This window comes from Saccopteryx bilineata, chromosome 8 (genome assembly GCF_036850765.1).
Source record: "Saccopteryx bilineata isolate mSacBil1 chromosome 8, mSacBil1_pri_phased_curated, whole genome shotgun sequence".
Classification (NCBI taxonomy): Eukaryota; Metazoa; Chordata; class Mammalia; order Chiroptera; family Emballonuridae; genus Saccopteryx; species Saccopteryx bilineata.
This window is the reverse complement of record NC_089497.1, coordinates 75,184,716-75,200,699: the sequence shown is the minus strand read 5'-3', so window position 1 is coordinate 75,200,699 and position 15,984 is coordinate 75,184,716. Positions and strand designations below refer to the sequence as shown.

The 15,984-nt window shown below is 43.8% G+C and overlaps 1 protein-coding gene and 1 non-coding gene across 2 annotated transcripts in view; one reads left to right on the top strand and one right to left on the bottom strand.

Annotated features, from left to right (window-relative positions):
- The window catches only part of USP13 (ubiquitin specific peptidase 13), a 141,037-nt gene that overhangs the window by 12,272 nt on the left and 112,781 nt on the right, over positions 1–15,984 (top strand). Inside the window, exon 2 of the mRNA XM_066240834.1 lies at positions 14,744–14,869. Coding sequence (XP_066096931.1) covers positions 14,744–14,869 — 126 coding nt within the window. The remainder of the gene's footprint in view (positions 1–14,743; positions 14,870–15,984) is intronic.
- LOC136312417 (small nucleolar RNA SNORA81) lies at positions 10,708–10,887 on the bottom strand. The gene has a single exon (XR_010726999.1). It is a non-coding gene; the product is annotated as a small nucleolar RNA SNORA81 (small nucleolar RNA).

The window sequence follows — 15,984 nt, the reverse complement described above, 5'->3', positions numbered from 1 at the left end:
AGTGACCTTGGATCCAAGCTGGTAAGCTTTTTGCTCACACCAGATGAGCCCGTGCTCAAGCTGGTGACCTTGGGGTCTCGAACCTGGGTCCTTCCGCATCCCAGTCCGACGCTCTATCCACTGCGCCACCGCCTGGTCAGGCACATATACTTCTAGATGGAATACATTGAAATCTTATTGTTTTAAGAAATAAAATCACACTAGAGGAAATTTGCCCCTTGTTAACTACATGGGCGATAGGTCCAGAGGTAATGGTTCTTGTGAGTGAGTTGCAATTGTGAAACCTTTCTCCTAATCAAACCAAGTGTTGCTTTTCAAGTCCTCGTTAGTTCTTTGGGTGTGGCTGTAAAGTGGTGTCCTGGACCCACAGGTTGAGAACCGCTGACATAGATGTTTCTGTCCCCAGCAGTTCTTAGAATTGGGTTTGGCGATCTGTTAATGGGATTAGCGGGTTCACTGGCCAAGAGGAAAGAGAACATATGGGCCAGAAGGTAAGGAATGGGATGGGGCACTGCAGGTGGCCGTGGAAGTAATTCCTGTGTTGTACCCTTTGGGAACAACTGCTGAATTGCTCCTTTGGACCGGCCATTCGGCATGCTCTGCCATCCGGTCTTCAGCCTGAGGCTTTGGAGGGAGCCTCAGCTGGTGCGGACTCTCTCTCCACGCCCCCACCAGCAGAGCAGGGCCACAGACAGATCCAGTGGCTGGACATGAGGAGGGTAGGTGGATTGTGGGGTCACCAAACCCTGTAGCTACTTCAGCATCTCGGAGCCCGGCAGCTTGGGTTATCAGGGACCTGTCGGCCTGGAGCAGCCACCTCCCAGGGGCTTCAGCGGCCCTTTTGAGTTTGGGGAGTGGAGCTGGCAGGGCCTGCTGAAGCGCCTCTCCTCCCCTACAGGAAAGCTTGGCAGAGCATCTGACAAAGGCTCCTTACTTGAGAGCAGTGGCTCTCCTTCGCCTGTCCCTTTTATTTTCTTGGGATGAAACAGCCTTGTAAAAAAAGAAGAAATTGGCATTACCTGTGGTGGCGCAGGGGATAAAGCGTTGACCTGGAAATGCTGAGGTCGCAGGTTCGAAACCCTGGGCTTGCCTGGTCAGGACACATATGGGAGTTGATGCTTCCAGCTCCTCCCCCTCTTCTCTCTCTCTGTCTCTCTCTCCTCTCTGTCTCTCTCTCTCCCTCTCTCTCTCCTCTCTAAAAATGAATAATAAAAAAAAAGTTAAAAAAAAAAAAAGAACAAACTGCTTTTTTCCCCAGGCCCCCATGGCGGGGTGTGCGTGCTGACAGACGGCCACCTCACTCCCGCACCATGAGGGCATCTGCTTCTCAGTTGCTCCAGGCAGCAGGTGTGGGACAGACTGGCCTGGGTTCAAGTCTCCCACCCCTTTACTATTTAGTGGCAATATGACTTCAGCAAGCGCCTTAACATCATTGAATTTCTCTGAACCTTGTTTTTTCTGGCTGTCCAACTCACCTTGCAGGGTTGTAATCCGAGCTGCCTTATTGCTACCCATTTCTTCTGTGGGATATAGTGGGAGGGATCCTTCTGAGAAGAAGGTGAAATGGGATTTGTATGGTCTTGGCTTTGTCAATGAGAGACATGCCGTACTTGGTGATTCTGGGTCAGGCTCCGCCCAGAAGCGAAAGCCTTGGGCATGAGTGTGCTGGCCACATTTTTAGGGGGAGATCTGCTCAGGGCTTTTATTCATTCTCAAGTTTAGCTCATTGTGCTGGGCTTTCATGGGTTAGCCTGGACACCTAATCCTCATGTATAATGTAGTTTGTCAGGGGAGACGCATCCTGAAGAAAGCCATCTCTTTTAGAAAATCATGACATGACTGTAAAAGGTTTTTACCTTTGACAAGGTGGTTTCACATTTCCTGTTTTTAAAGCTGTAAGCTGGGAACAATGTCAGTGTACTGTGGCTTCACCATGGGGCCGCTGCAGACGCTCACCTGAGTGCCGTCATCCTCTGACCATTTTTATTTTGCCCATATGAGCCTTATAGTAGCTGCTCAGTGTGTCCTGCCTGAGCCCTTCCATCCCCACTAGTCAGGTGACAGTGTCCTTACTGCTACAGATACCCAGACCAAAGATCTGGTTTTATACTTAGGGAAAAAGTTAACAAATGATGCCTCAGTGGGACAGTAATTTTATATTATGTCAAAACCTACCTGTTTGGACCCTGTATTTAGCCCATTCAGCAATAAGGCGGAGGAACACCCCAAGTTGGAGTAAGCTGGAAGGACCCCTATTGCATTAATATTTCTAATTTTTTTAAATAGAGAGAGAGAAAGATAGGACAGATAGACAGGGACAGACAGGAAATGATAGAGATGAGAAGCATCAACTTGTAGTTGTGTCACTTTAGTTGTTCATTGGTTGCTTCTCATATGTGCCTTGACAGGGTTAGGGGCTCCAGCTGAGCCAGTGAGCACTTGCTCAAGCCAGTTTACCTGGGGCTCAAGCCAGTGACCATGGGATCATGTCTATAATCCCATACTCAAGCCTATCCCTCACTCAAGCCAATCCTAACCTCAAGCCAGGGACCTGTGCTCAAGCTGATGAGGCTGTGCTCAAGCTGGTGAGGCTGTGCTCAAGCCGGATGAACCCACCCTCAAGCTGGTGAGGCTGTGCTCAAGCTGATGAGGCTGTGCTCAAGCTGGTGAGGCTGTGCTCAAGCCGGATGAACCCACCCTCAAGCTGGTGAGGCTGTGCTCAAGCTAGCTACTTTGGAGTTTCAAACTTGGGTCCTCAGTGTCCTAGGTCGACACTCTACTGTGCCACCATCTGGTCAGGCTGTAATTTTTCTTAGCACTCATAGCCATAACATGGTTTATCTGTTCAGCAGATAGGCCTACACCATCTTGAGATGAGATGCATTTGCTGTTTTCTACTTAGCTTATGCAGGCAAGTATCTTTCAGTGGATTTGCTGTTGAAAACAAAATTTTGGATTTTGCAAATATTGTATCTGGTAGTTCTGTTCTACTTGTCAGCTGTTGAGCCTTTCCTTGAGCACCAGCCAAGTTTTGGATAGTGTTTTTTTTTCTTCCATATTTCTTTCCTCATGGGTTGCGTCCTGGGTGCCCTGGAACCTCGTTTTACATTTTTACTGCGTATTTGCTTCCCATCTTTATGTACTTAATTTTGCATTTAGACACTATGGTCTGTCTGTTTGCTCTAGGAGCCAGAATGTCCCAGGGATCTGTACATTGGAGTATTCATAGCTACCATTCAGTTATGGAAGGACTCGAGAGGCTGAGTTAATAGACAGATGGTTGCTTCATGAAAGCAAGGACTGAGTAGAGAGAGGTGGGCAGCCTGGTGAAGTAATGAGTCAGAGCAGTTAGGAGCTGTCCTTGACTCAGCCCTTTTCCATGCACTCCTACGTCAAATCCATCTTCTGGGCTTATAGGCTCTATCCTAACATTATATCCTGAGTCTGCCCTAGTCTCCCTATCTCTGTTATGAGTCCCCTTGCCTCTGCCTACGGACACCTCCCCCAGGCTAAGCCACCATGTTGCCTTGTTCAGACAAGGGCACTCTATAAGAACTTCCTGTGATAATGGACTTGTGCTGGACCTGCACTGTTCAGGGCAGTAACCCCTGGCCGCATGGGGCCATTAAGCAGTTGGAAATGGGGCCATTGCTATTGAGATACTGAACTTTTAATTTAGCCTAATTAAAACTAATTTAGATTTGAATATCTACATGTGGCCAGTGACTATTGCATGGGACAGCATGGGTCGAGAAGATATAATCGCCTCGTAAGCAATTCCCTGACACCCCCTTCTCCGTTGTTCTCCTCCAGGAGCCAGAGTGGTCTTTTCATTTTTTTTAAAATTTATTTATTTATTTTACAGAGACAGAGAGTGAATCAGAGAGAGAGATAGACAGGGACAGACAGGAACGGAGAGAAATGAGAAGCATCAATCATTTGTTTTTCATTGCGTGTTGCAACATCTTAGTTGTTCATTGATTGCTTTCTCATATGTGCCTTGACCGCGGGCCTTCAGCAGACCGAGTAAGCCCTTGCTGGAGCCAGTGACCTTGGGTTCAAGCTGGTGGGCTTTTTTCTCAAACCAGATGAGCCTGCGCTCAAGCTGGCGACCTTGGGGTCTCGAACCTGGGTCCTCTGCATCCCAGTCTGACGCTCTATACACTGCGCCACCACCTGGTCAGGCCAGAGTGGTCTTTTAAAAATGTCAATAAGAACCTGGCCAGTTGGCTCAGTGGTAGAGCGTCGGCCTGGTGTGCAGGAGTCCTGGGTTCGATTCCCGGCCAGGGCACACAGGAGAAGTGCCCATCTGCTTCTCCACCCCTCCCCCTCTCCTTCCTCTCTGTCTCTCTCTTCCCCTCCCGCAGCCGAGGCTCCATTGGAGCAAAGATGGCCCAGGCACTGAGGATGGCTCTATGGCCTCTGCCTCAGGAGCTAGAATGGCTCTGGTTGCAACAGAGCAACGCCCCAGATGGGCAGAGCATCGCCCCCTGGTGGGCATGCCCCCAGTCGGCGCATGCGGGAGTCTGTCTGACTGCCTCCCTGTTTCCAACTTCAGGAAAATACAAAAAAAAAAAAAAAAAAAGTCGGTAAGATTATGGCACCTCTCACTTTAAAAGCCTCCAGTGGCTCTGCATCCCGGTGAGAGAGAACGCTAGCTCCTATCATGCCCGTGCTACCAATTCTGCTGGCCTCTGAGACCTCTCCCCTCCTGACCTGCTGCCTCTCCTCTCTCACTTGACTCGAGCATCCTGGTTTCCTCTCTCTCTTTTTTTTTTTTTTGAGAATTAGCTAAGCTTTCTTTGCAGTTGTGTGTGGCCTTTGCACATACTTTTTCATCTAACTAGAGTGCTCTTCCCACTTGGCTTGCCCGCCCCTCATACTTATGCTCCCCTCCCGCTCCCCACCCCTGCCCCAGCCCTCTGGTCTCTCCATCCTCCCTCAGACTTCGCTCCCTCTGATCACCGCTGGAAATGGTCTCCTCCAGCTCTTTCTTATTTTCTGTCTCTCCTTACTGGGATGTCCATGTTGTCTGGGCACCAGCCTCGTTTCTCTCTACCTGCTGATTAAACTCCTGCCCCACACCCCCGCCAGCTTCTGCTGCCCCCAGAGACGACAGCACAGCGTTTTCTCTGTCACGGCTTCTTTTCCAGACTCCACACAGGCAGCCCCCTTCTGGAAACTCGGAGGGCATCCAACTGAAATACAAGTGTCCTTGGTTTGTTACATTTTTCTGTTGTAATCCCATTCTAGGCTGCCCCCAAGATTACAGTCCTTGTCTCCTCTCTTATACTTGTGTGTTCCCAAGTTTCCTTGGCCACATGTTTCAAAATAATCTTCTGGTTATTTCAGACTGTACTTTCATTTTGAGCAACGAGACTGTGCAGAACCTTAGTACTGAGAAGTTGGTTTGCAGAATTCTAAGAAAAGCTTCGATGAAGAAAAGGGAACATTGGAATGACTGCCTGTTCTATTCTATATACATATACTTGATTCTAAGTACATTCAATGAAGGAATATTTTACTGTTCTGGAAGAAAAATTAGAAAACACCAAAAAACACGAAGAAAAAAATCTCACGTTTTCTCCCCATGCTGAGATAACATCATGCCATGCAGTGTGTACACGTCACATGTATTATAACATCATACACACAGTTTTGATTTTTTGTGTGTTTTTTTGCTATTTTTCTGAAGTTAGAAGCAAGGAAGCAGTCAGACTTCTGCATGTGCCTGACTGGGATCCATCCGTATTCCCACCAGGGGGCGATGCTCTGCCCATCTGGGGCGTTGCTCCATTGTGGCTGGAGCCATTCTAGCGCCTGAGGTGGAGGCAATGGACTTGTCCTGAGCTCCTGGGCCAACTTTGCTCCAGTGGAGTCTTGGCTGCGGGAGGAAAAAGAGAGAAATAGAGAGAGAGTAGAGGGGGAAGGGTGGAGAAGCAGGTGGGCGCTTCTCCCGTGTGCCCTGGCTGGGAATTGAACCCAAGACTTTCACACGCCAGGCTAATGCTCTACCGCTGAGCCAACTGGCCAGGGCCTCATACACACAGTTTTGGCACCAGCTTTCTTTACTGAAAAGTACCTCTCACTAAACAATCATCGCAAGTCAATTTTTAATTTTTTTGAAAGACTTTATTCATTTTAGAGAGAGATAGAGAAGAGGGAGGAGAAGGAAGCATCAGCTCCCATATGTGCCTTGAACGGGCAAGTCCAGGGTTTTTTGTTTTTTTTTAAGTGCAGGGTTTTGAACTGGCGACCTCCGTTTCAGGTCGATGCTTTATTGACTGGGTCATCACAGGTCAAGCTACAAGTCAATTTTAAATGGCTGAGGAGTGTTACATTTCATGGATAAATTAGTAAAAAAAATCTGTTGTTGGGCATTCAGCTTACTTCCTTTCGCTATTACAAGCACCTAGTATAGTTAACTTATTTTCTTTTCCTTTATTCTTTTTAAAACTATTCAAGAAAAGACCATGTTCTTTTCCTTTGCATGAGTGCGTGAGTCAGTCTTGGTGGGTGTCAGTATGTACTTTGTCCTGTACATGGATTTATTGTGATTCCATCTACCTACATCATGTTTCTCTTTGTGGCAATGACTGCTTGTTTTCCACACTGTTCTGCAGTTCTAAAAAACAAGTGTTACGTGGTAACTCTGTTTCCTGAATGCGATGCTCACACTGGCTCATTGACCCTTCCTGTCTTCCAGCGGAGGCTGGTCTCCAGGAACACATCATTGTAAACAAAATTCTCTGAACACCTACTGATTGACAATGTGGTGTATTTTTATTTAAAATGACTGTTCACTGGCCACTCTGAAACGTTGTAAATGTGACCTTTATATTTGCCACTCTTTTGATATTCTGTTAAATGACAGGCTGTACAAGAAAAGATGACTTCTCCCTTATTGTTACTTCTGAATAGTATGAAGGGTACTACAATGTAAAGTAATAAATGAATGGCTATAGCTATATTGTATCTACAGTTTGTACATAAAGTCATGGTGCACTTTTGACCGTCACAGGAAAGCAACAAAAGACGATAGAAATGTGAAATCTGCACCAAATAAAAGGAAAACACTCCCAGTTTCATACCTATTCAGTGCAGTTCGATGTGGGCTCACACACAGATTTTTTAGGGCTCCTTAGGTAGCTATCCCGTATAGCCTCTACAGAGTCATCACTGACTGATGGCCTACCAGAACGGGGTTTCTCCACCAAACTGCCGGTTTCCTTCAACTGCTTATCCCACATAGTATGTTATTCCTATGTGGTGGCGCTTCGTTATAAACGTGCCGATATTCACATTGCACGAGCCACAGAACACACTGAACTTTCCTCTGTACCGTCCACATCTCGACTGGCATGGCCATAGGCTGCTCCGCTGTATACACGGTGTTATGTCATCATCTGCGCATGCGCACATGCTGCCACATCATCCTACAGAAACTGGGAGGGTTTTCCTTTTATTTGGTGCAGATTTCACTTTTCTATCGTCTTTTGTTGCTTTCCTGTGACCGATCAAAAGTGCACCATGACTTAACGGACACACTGTATATTGAAACATATTGAAGAGTGGGTTTAAACAGCCCATGGACTTCTAATGCGGCTCTTCTTTCTTATAGTTGATCATGGGCTGGGAGAAATTTTCAAAGGGAATCATTATAAAGCCTTAGAGAAATTCTGAGTGGTATTTCTTGACTTCCTTGTGATTTCAGGTTTCTAAATTAAGTCTTGCGTCTTGATCAGGTTCCTGTTTAGTGCATCATGAAAATGATGATTAAAATCTTACTGAGCTAAGAACGCACAGAGAAACACACTTGGGCCATTCTGGGCTGGGAGGCCTCTGAAAGTCAGGTCCAAGGTGGGATGGGGTGTGAAGATGGCAGCCACTGTTTCAAAGAGCCATGTGAGGCAGGCTTGGTTACAAAAGGTAGGAGAGCTGGGACAGTGGGGTTCAAGTGTCCAAGTTGCTAAGACTTTAGGCAAACAAACCAGAAAAGCCAGTATTCCTGCTGGTGTCTCAGGCTGTATTTCTGTGCATGACCATCCGTTTTCCTTTGATAGTCCCTGTTATTTAGTTATGCCAAAGACTTCAAATGGAATCTATGCTAGGAAGTATTTTTAACAAACTATAGAAATGATCCCTGAAAGTATAGTCTTTAGGAAGTATTTTTAAAAAGACACTGAAGGACCTGGCTGGTTACCTCAATTGGTTCGTGTTGTCCTGAAATGACAAGGTTGAGGGTTTGATCCCCTGTCAGAGCATACATGGGAAGCATGACTGAGTGGAACAACAAATGAATGCTTCCCTTTGCACCCCCCTCTTTCTCCCTTTTCTGCCTCTCTAAAATACAATCAACAACAACAACAACAACAACAACAAAATAATTAAGCTCTGGCTGGATGGTTCAGTTGGTTGGAGTGTGATCCCAAAGAGCAGAGGTTGCTGATTCGATCCTTGGTCAGTGCACATACAGGGACAGCTTGATGTTGCTGTCTGTATATCTCTTAAAAAAAAGGGGGGCACTGAGGACTAGTTTGAAAGAGAGAGATTAAACTATGTAACGAATGACAGATTACACAGAACTTGGCATTCATTCCATAAATGTTTGTTCAATCCTGCTGAGTACGAGATACTGTTTTGGGAATTCTATAATGAATGTGATACAATTTTCCTGCTCTCAAGGAAAATTGTGTGGCTCAGCTTCTGAATGTAGTGGCCCCAAATGGAGGAACTTGGGTTTCTCACAGCTACAGATTTCCTATAGCAGGCTTCTGACAGCTGTGAAATGGAAGTGGACTTGGGGTTAAGGGCTGTCAGCATAGGAGGATGAGCAGGGAGATGTGGGACTTGGTCTTGGGTAGCAGCTGGCAGCATGGACAGGCAGACAGGCGAGGGGCCTGGGAGTCTCTGGTTGTGCAAGTACTGACACGGGTAGCTGGTTTTGATGGGGCTGCTCTGTAGGCTTGAGGCCTAACCTGGTATCCCTGATCAGGTTCCTGAAGTGATGCTTTCCTGACAGTGAGACACTTGAAGGCGTGGGCAGTTCACCCACCTGTCGACCAATGCTACGCAAAGTGTAGTCAGCTGACGGGTGCCAAGAGATAAGTACAAACATTGAGAGGAAGTGTTTAGACATTTCTGTAGAGACATGACCTGTAGCCACATCCAAGTGTGTGAGCAGTGTATTAATTTGTATGAACAGGATATAGACTCATTTGGGTTTTGTGGGACTTAACACGTGTGAGTGAGTTCACATCTGGCTGGAGCTGGGAACTAGTCCTGTGCAGGACTAGTTCGTATAGAAATAAAACAACCTGGTCCTTCATGACATTAGTTTGAGAAACACCACTCTTGACCAAGCCTGGAGGTAATGGGAGGTGAGGCTGTGGGTCCCAAAGTCAAGGACTTAAAATAAATCTGTCTAAAACCACTTACACATTCCCTTCTCATTTCAGGTCTTTGTCAGTGTACAGACTCACCTTCCCCCTCCTCTTTCCTCTGTGTCATCAGCATGTGTTTTTTTTTTTGTAAACAGTATTTTTCCTTGCACATTATATATAATTCTATACATGTGTTCTATACACATTACACACAATTTATAAACTTGTCATTTTAAATAATGTTCAAGTATTCTGTTGTGTTTATATGCCACAGGTTCTTAGCACCTCTATTTGGGGCCACTTGCTACTTTTTCCTGTTATAAATAGTGATCGTGAATATTTCTGAACGAATTTTTTTTCCTATTTCTTTTGGGTTTCTGGAGTCTATACCCAAAAGAGAAATACTGTGTCAAAGGTCACAGTTTAATTGCTCTGTAGAAAGAGTCAATTTACATGTGGAAGTAGATAGACCTTGTGGCTCCAGACTGCAGTTACAATACTTTTCTGCTAGTTTAGTAGGCATACATACTCGCCTTGAGTGCTTTAATGTGCTTACTTCAGGAGGTAGAGAATGTGATGATTTGATTTTAATATATATTTTTGCATATTTAAAACTAAACAATCTTAAAACTCTTACCAAGTTGAACCTCAATGTTGATATCTTGTAATTTTAGCAATTTGACATAGTTTGCATATAAGCTTTTCTTCATTATACTTTACATCTTTACCCATTCTGTTATTGTTGGTGTTTTATTTGTTTCATTATATTTTGTTGTGTACAACTTGTTCATTAGTGTTTATATATTTATAATCAACTACACCATCTCTTTTGCGATTCTGTGTTTTCTTGGACAGAAGTTAGTTTCCCCTTCACAAGTGGGATAAATATGCCATTCTGCTCTTTTCTAGTGTTTTAAATGCTAGCTGATCTACCTAGACCTTATTACAGTGTTTGGTATAAGATGTGGATCTAGGTTAATTTTCTTCTCTACTGAAGTCTAATTGTACCAGTAACTTTTAGTAGTGATTTTCCCTTATTTGTGTGTTCTTGTGGTTTGACATATTAAGAGTTTTTGACATGTAGAATGAATATAGTTTTGGAATTTCCATTGCTATGCTACCATTTATTTCAAAAGTTAACTCAATAGATAAGTTCGTTTATACTCTTATTTTAATAAAGCACTCTACCACCAATGACTTAAAAAATGCATTTTATATTCTTTCCTCTTATTCTTTGAGTTATATTTCACTGTTAGTTGGTATAGTTCTCTAAACCTGCCTGATTAAAAAAATTGTTTAATTTTTATTTTCTTCTAAAGAAAATAAAAATTGCACCAGATCTCCTACAAAGGACACTGGACGTTAGGAAAGAAATCCACCCCAGTCATTATAATCTAGTGCAGTTTCTTTTCTTCTTCAATGTACTCTACCGACATTATTACAAAAACCAAGATGTGATCCTAGTTTCTGCAGTTTTTTATTTTATTTTTTTACAGAGACAGAGAGAGTCAGAGAGAGGGATAGATAGGGATAGACAGACAGGAACAGTGAGAGATAGGAAACATCAATCGTCAGTTTTTCATTGCAACACCTTAGTTGTTCATTGAATGCTCTCCCATATGTGCCTTGACCGTGGGCCTTCAGCAGACTGAGTAACCCCTTGCTCAAGCCAGTGACCTTGGGTCCAAGCTGGTGAGCCTTGCTCAAACCAGATGAGCCCGCGCTCAAGCTGGTGACCTCGGGATCTCGAACCTGGGTCCTCCACATCCCAGTCCGACGCTCCATCCACTGTGCCACCGGCTGGTCAGGCTCTGATGTTTTAGCCCTGTGCTTATACAGAAAAGTCCTTCTTGATTTCTTGGCTGCACTTTTGGCCAAATGAAGACAGGTGCTTTATGATGCCTTCTGAAGCAGTTATTTTCATGGGGGTGTGGCTGGTTGATGAGAGGTTGAGGTGGAGGGTTTGGAAATCTTCAGAGTCAATCAACTTATCTCTGATCCCAGGCTAGAAACTATTCTTTGTGCTTTGGTCACAAAGGAACTGAGAGATATTTGTCGGCACAGACTGGTCACCATTAGTGAAAGAAGTGTACATGGCAGGGAATATTGACTATGTATGTGAACAAAAGTGTCTTATGGGACCAGTATTTAGGCTTTGCTAAGGCAGGAGGGGGAAAGTGTAGAACATTAGACTGGGGTGCTTGTTTGTTCTGTATGGGATAGCTTTTATAGTGTTTTCTGTCTCAGTGCGTCCTGAAATTTTAGAATTACTGACAAGTTCCCTGGGTGGTGCCACCATTTCAGAGATGCTAGCGGAGGGGCTTACGCTGCTTCAGAGGTGGGCTGGTGCATCTGATGGGAGATGCCTGTGGAAGTTTGTGATAGAATCCTTCCCTCTGTGGGGCCATTTGTCCGAGTGCCATCCACTTTTCTCTTTGATTATGGACTTTGTGACAGTATCAGGTGACTCCAGAGATTGAGAACGAATATTTGGTATATTAAATTTTTATCAAATTCCCTAATAAGTAAAAAACTCTTAGCAATGGCATTGGCATAGACTTGATGATTATTTAGAGATGATACACTCTTGAGTTATATAGCTAGTCAACACTTCAACATTGTTCTTCTTTTGTTTGGTACTTTCTTGGTTCTCCCACTGGTGGCCTAATGTGTTTTTCTGACAGGTTAATATTTGTTACCCCTAACCTGTGTGGTTGTCACACTCACTTTTTTCTTTCATCTACTTGTTTGCCCCGTGTAAAATAATTTAGATAATAAGGGAAGCATGTACCACACAGAACTTTTAGCTTACAATGAATAATTACCAACATTTATGTAATGCATTAGGGTGCAGAATGTGTTTCATTTTCTTTGAACTTCACAAACCCTGTGAGGTGGGAATTATTGGCACAGTTATATTTACAGAGGTAGATAACTGAAGCTCAGAGTCTGTATAACAACCTGCCTTTGGGCACAGAGGTAATTAGTGGCAGTGCAGGACCTCTGGTTACAAAGCTCCTGTTTCCCTCAGTGTAGCTTCTGGTTTTTAGTCTTTTAGACAGAATTACATTTTATTAGAAGAGAACAGAAGTGTGTTCTTTTTTATTTTAATCACAATACGTGCTGCTTAATTTCATGGGCTTAATGAATAACTGACCATTATATTGATACAGTATTTTTTCTTACAGGCTATGACTATACAAAGGAACATGTTTATTGGGAAAAAATCTTATTTCTTTCTTTCTTTATTTTTATTTATTTATTTATTTATTTTACAGAGACAGAGAGTCAGAGAGAGGGATAGATAGGGACAGATAGGAACAGAGAGAGATGAGAAGCATCAATCATCAGTTTTTCATTGTGACACCTTAGTTGTTCATTGATTGCTTTCTCATATGTGCCTTGATCGTGGGCCTTCAGCAGACCGAGTAACCCCTTGCTCAAGGTAGCGACCTTGGGTCCAAGCTGGTGAGCTTTTGCTCAAACCAGATGAGCCCATGCTCAAGCTGGCGACCTCGGGGTCTCGAACCTGGGTCCTCTGCGTCCCAGTCTGACACTCTATCCACTACGCCACTGCCTGGACAGGTGGGAAAAAAATCTTTGAAAATACATAACTTATTGATCAAGTGAATGTACTGTAAAGAACTTTTCTAATTTTATTCAGATGATCTCATTTAAGGGAAAAGTTTATCCAGAAGTACAAGCTATAGAATTCTGAGTTTTTTATATCCTATTTTATAGTCAAGTTTTAAAAATTTCATTTGAAAGTATGTATTTGTTGCCAGAATATATAAAATTGAAATTTGTTTTTGTCTATTAACCTGTATCCCATGACCTTGCTAAATGTATGTTAATTTTATTAGTTATTTTTATTTATTTATTTATTTATATATTTTTTCTGAAGTTGGAAACGGGGAGGCAGTCAGACAGACTCCCGCATACGCCTGACCAGGATCCACCCGGCATGCCCACCAGGGGGCGATGCTCTGCCCATCTTGGGGCGTCGCTCTGTTGTGACCAGAGCCATTCTAGCACCTGAGGCAGAGGCCACAGAGCCATCCTCAACACCCGGGCAAACTTTACTCCAATGGAGCCTTGGCTGCAGGAGGAGAAGAGAGAGACAGAGAGGAAGGAGAAGGGGAGGGGTGGAGAAGCAGATGGGCGCCTCTCCTGTGTGCCCTGGCCGGGAGTCGAACCTGGGACTCCTGCACGCCAGGCCAATGCTCTACCACTGAGCCAACCAGCCAGGGCCTAGTTGTTATTTTTAGTAGTTTTTAGATTCCTTAGGTTTTTTCATATAGACTGTAATGTCATCAGCAAATTGAGATCCTTTTAGTTCTTTCCTTGTTATCTTTATGCCTTTTCTTCTTGACTTTTGCAATGTATATGCTACAATAATAGACACATTTAAATGTTACAATGTTCTCATAGGGCAAGACTCTTTTATGTTTGGTTTATAAACCATAAATGCAATGCTCTAGAATTTTATTAGGAATTAAAAAGTAAACAATTTTCAGTTATTAGAACTTTAAAAATTATTTTTATTTTTTTAATTATTTTTTATATATTGAGCATCGGTGTATGTTTTGACATTGTAAGGGGGGAATAAATGGTGTTGGAAGGAGACTTGACTTGGAATAGTGAACACAGAAAGCAGTATACAGATGATAAATGTATACATCTGAAACCTACACAATTTTATTAAACAATGTCAATCCAATAAACTCAATTAAGCAGCTTGCAGTAGTGTTTGGATTAGAAATAATATACGTACAGCACCTGGCAGATGATCTGTGCAATAATGTGTAGCTATGATTATTATAGGACTCTATCCTTTAAATTTTATTACAATATTATAATTTATTAATGAGTACCATCAAATATCATGTGTCATCAAAAGAAGGGAACACTATCTTTTCAGAACTCTGTCTTGCTAAATGGATTTAGCAGCTGTATGTTCCTGGAGACTTGCACTGACAGATGAGGATGTAACAATGGTAAACCATGCAGTGATGGTGGTTGGCTCACTTGCCAACTTTCTTCTGCCCTTACTTTACTTTACCCCAGTTTGGAAAGTCAGACAACCAGGTTTACTTCCCAGGGCCTCTGAAGATCTCGCTGCTGTGAGACCAAGCCCATTTGTCCAGGAGCACCTGGAACCTAGGGTTGGGGTGGACGCTGCCTGTGTGGATGGCTGTGGAGCCAATGGACGGGTGTGGGGGAGTCACTGCAGCTGACTGTGACAGCCAGGTGGCCTTTCCCAGGCTTCCTCTTCATCAGGTGCCTTCCTTCCCCTTCCTTCTCTCTTTAGACTATGTGGCTAGTTGTCCTTGGCTAATCTTGTGAACTCTTTCTTCTAGAATTCTGAAGGTGGACTCTATGTATGCATGAATACGTTTTTGGCCTTTGGAAGGGAACATGTTGAAAGACATTTTCGAAAAACGGGACAGAGTGTATACATGCACCTGAAAAGACATGTGCGAGAGGTGAGTGAGAGACTCTTTTGGAGCACTGCCTTTGTGTCTTTCCTGTAACATTGTTGTAGAGTGTTTATCACCAGCAGATGTTACTTTGCCCGCATAACTTCTGATTCTCTTTAACTCCGGGAAACAAAAACAGTACTGTGTGTAAAATATCAGATTCTCCCAAATCTTACCTTAATCAGTTTTTATATTTCTCTTATCTGAATCACTACTTGGCATTAAGAAGATATGGGTTGACTGATTGAAAAAAAATTAATTAGAAAAGTACAGAAAATAATACTAGAAACACTCATGGATCTAAAAATCAGAAATAAAAAATATTTGGATATTTTTGCTTCAGATAATTTTTTTTAGCAAGAGAAAGAGCTCTCTCTCTTTTTTTTTTTTCTTCCTGAAGCTGGAAACGGGGAGAGACAGTCAGACAGACTCCCGCATGCGCCCCACCGGGATCCACCCGGCACGCCCACCAGGGGGCGATGCTCTGCCCACCAGGGGGCGATGCTCTGCCCCTCCGGGGCGTCCCTCTGCCCCTCCGGGGCGTCCCTCTGCCGCGACCAGAGCCACTCTAGCGCCTGGGGCAGAGGCCAAGGAGCCATCCCCAGCGCCCGGGCCATCCTTGCTCCAATGGAGCCTTGGCTGCGGGAGGGGAAGAGAGAGACAGAGAGGAAGGAGAGGGGGAGGGGTGGAGAAGCAAATGGGCGCTTCTCCTATGTGCCCTGGCCGGGAATCGAACCCGGGTCCCCGGCACGCCAGGCTGATGCTCTACCGCTGAGCCAACCGGCCAGGGCCGAGAAAGAGCTCTCTTGAAAGTTGAAGTTTGTTTTGTTTCCCTCACTCTTCAGAAGTTAACCATAGCTATGAATTTGTTGTTTCTCATTCCTATGCATGTCATTATATTTCATTTACGTATAGGTAGTCATCAATATGAAGAATGATTGTGTTTTAAGGATATAGATAAATACTCTCATACTGTTACCTATATTTGTGTAAAGCTTTTCTTTTTAATATTGTTTTTGAAATCTATTTATGTTGTGATGCATTGGATACACTTAATTCATTTTAATAGTTGTTTGGTGTTCTATCTTGTCGTTTAATAGTCTATTCTTCTGTTGATGAAC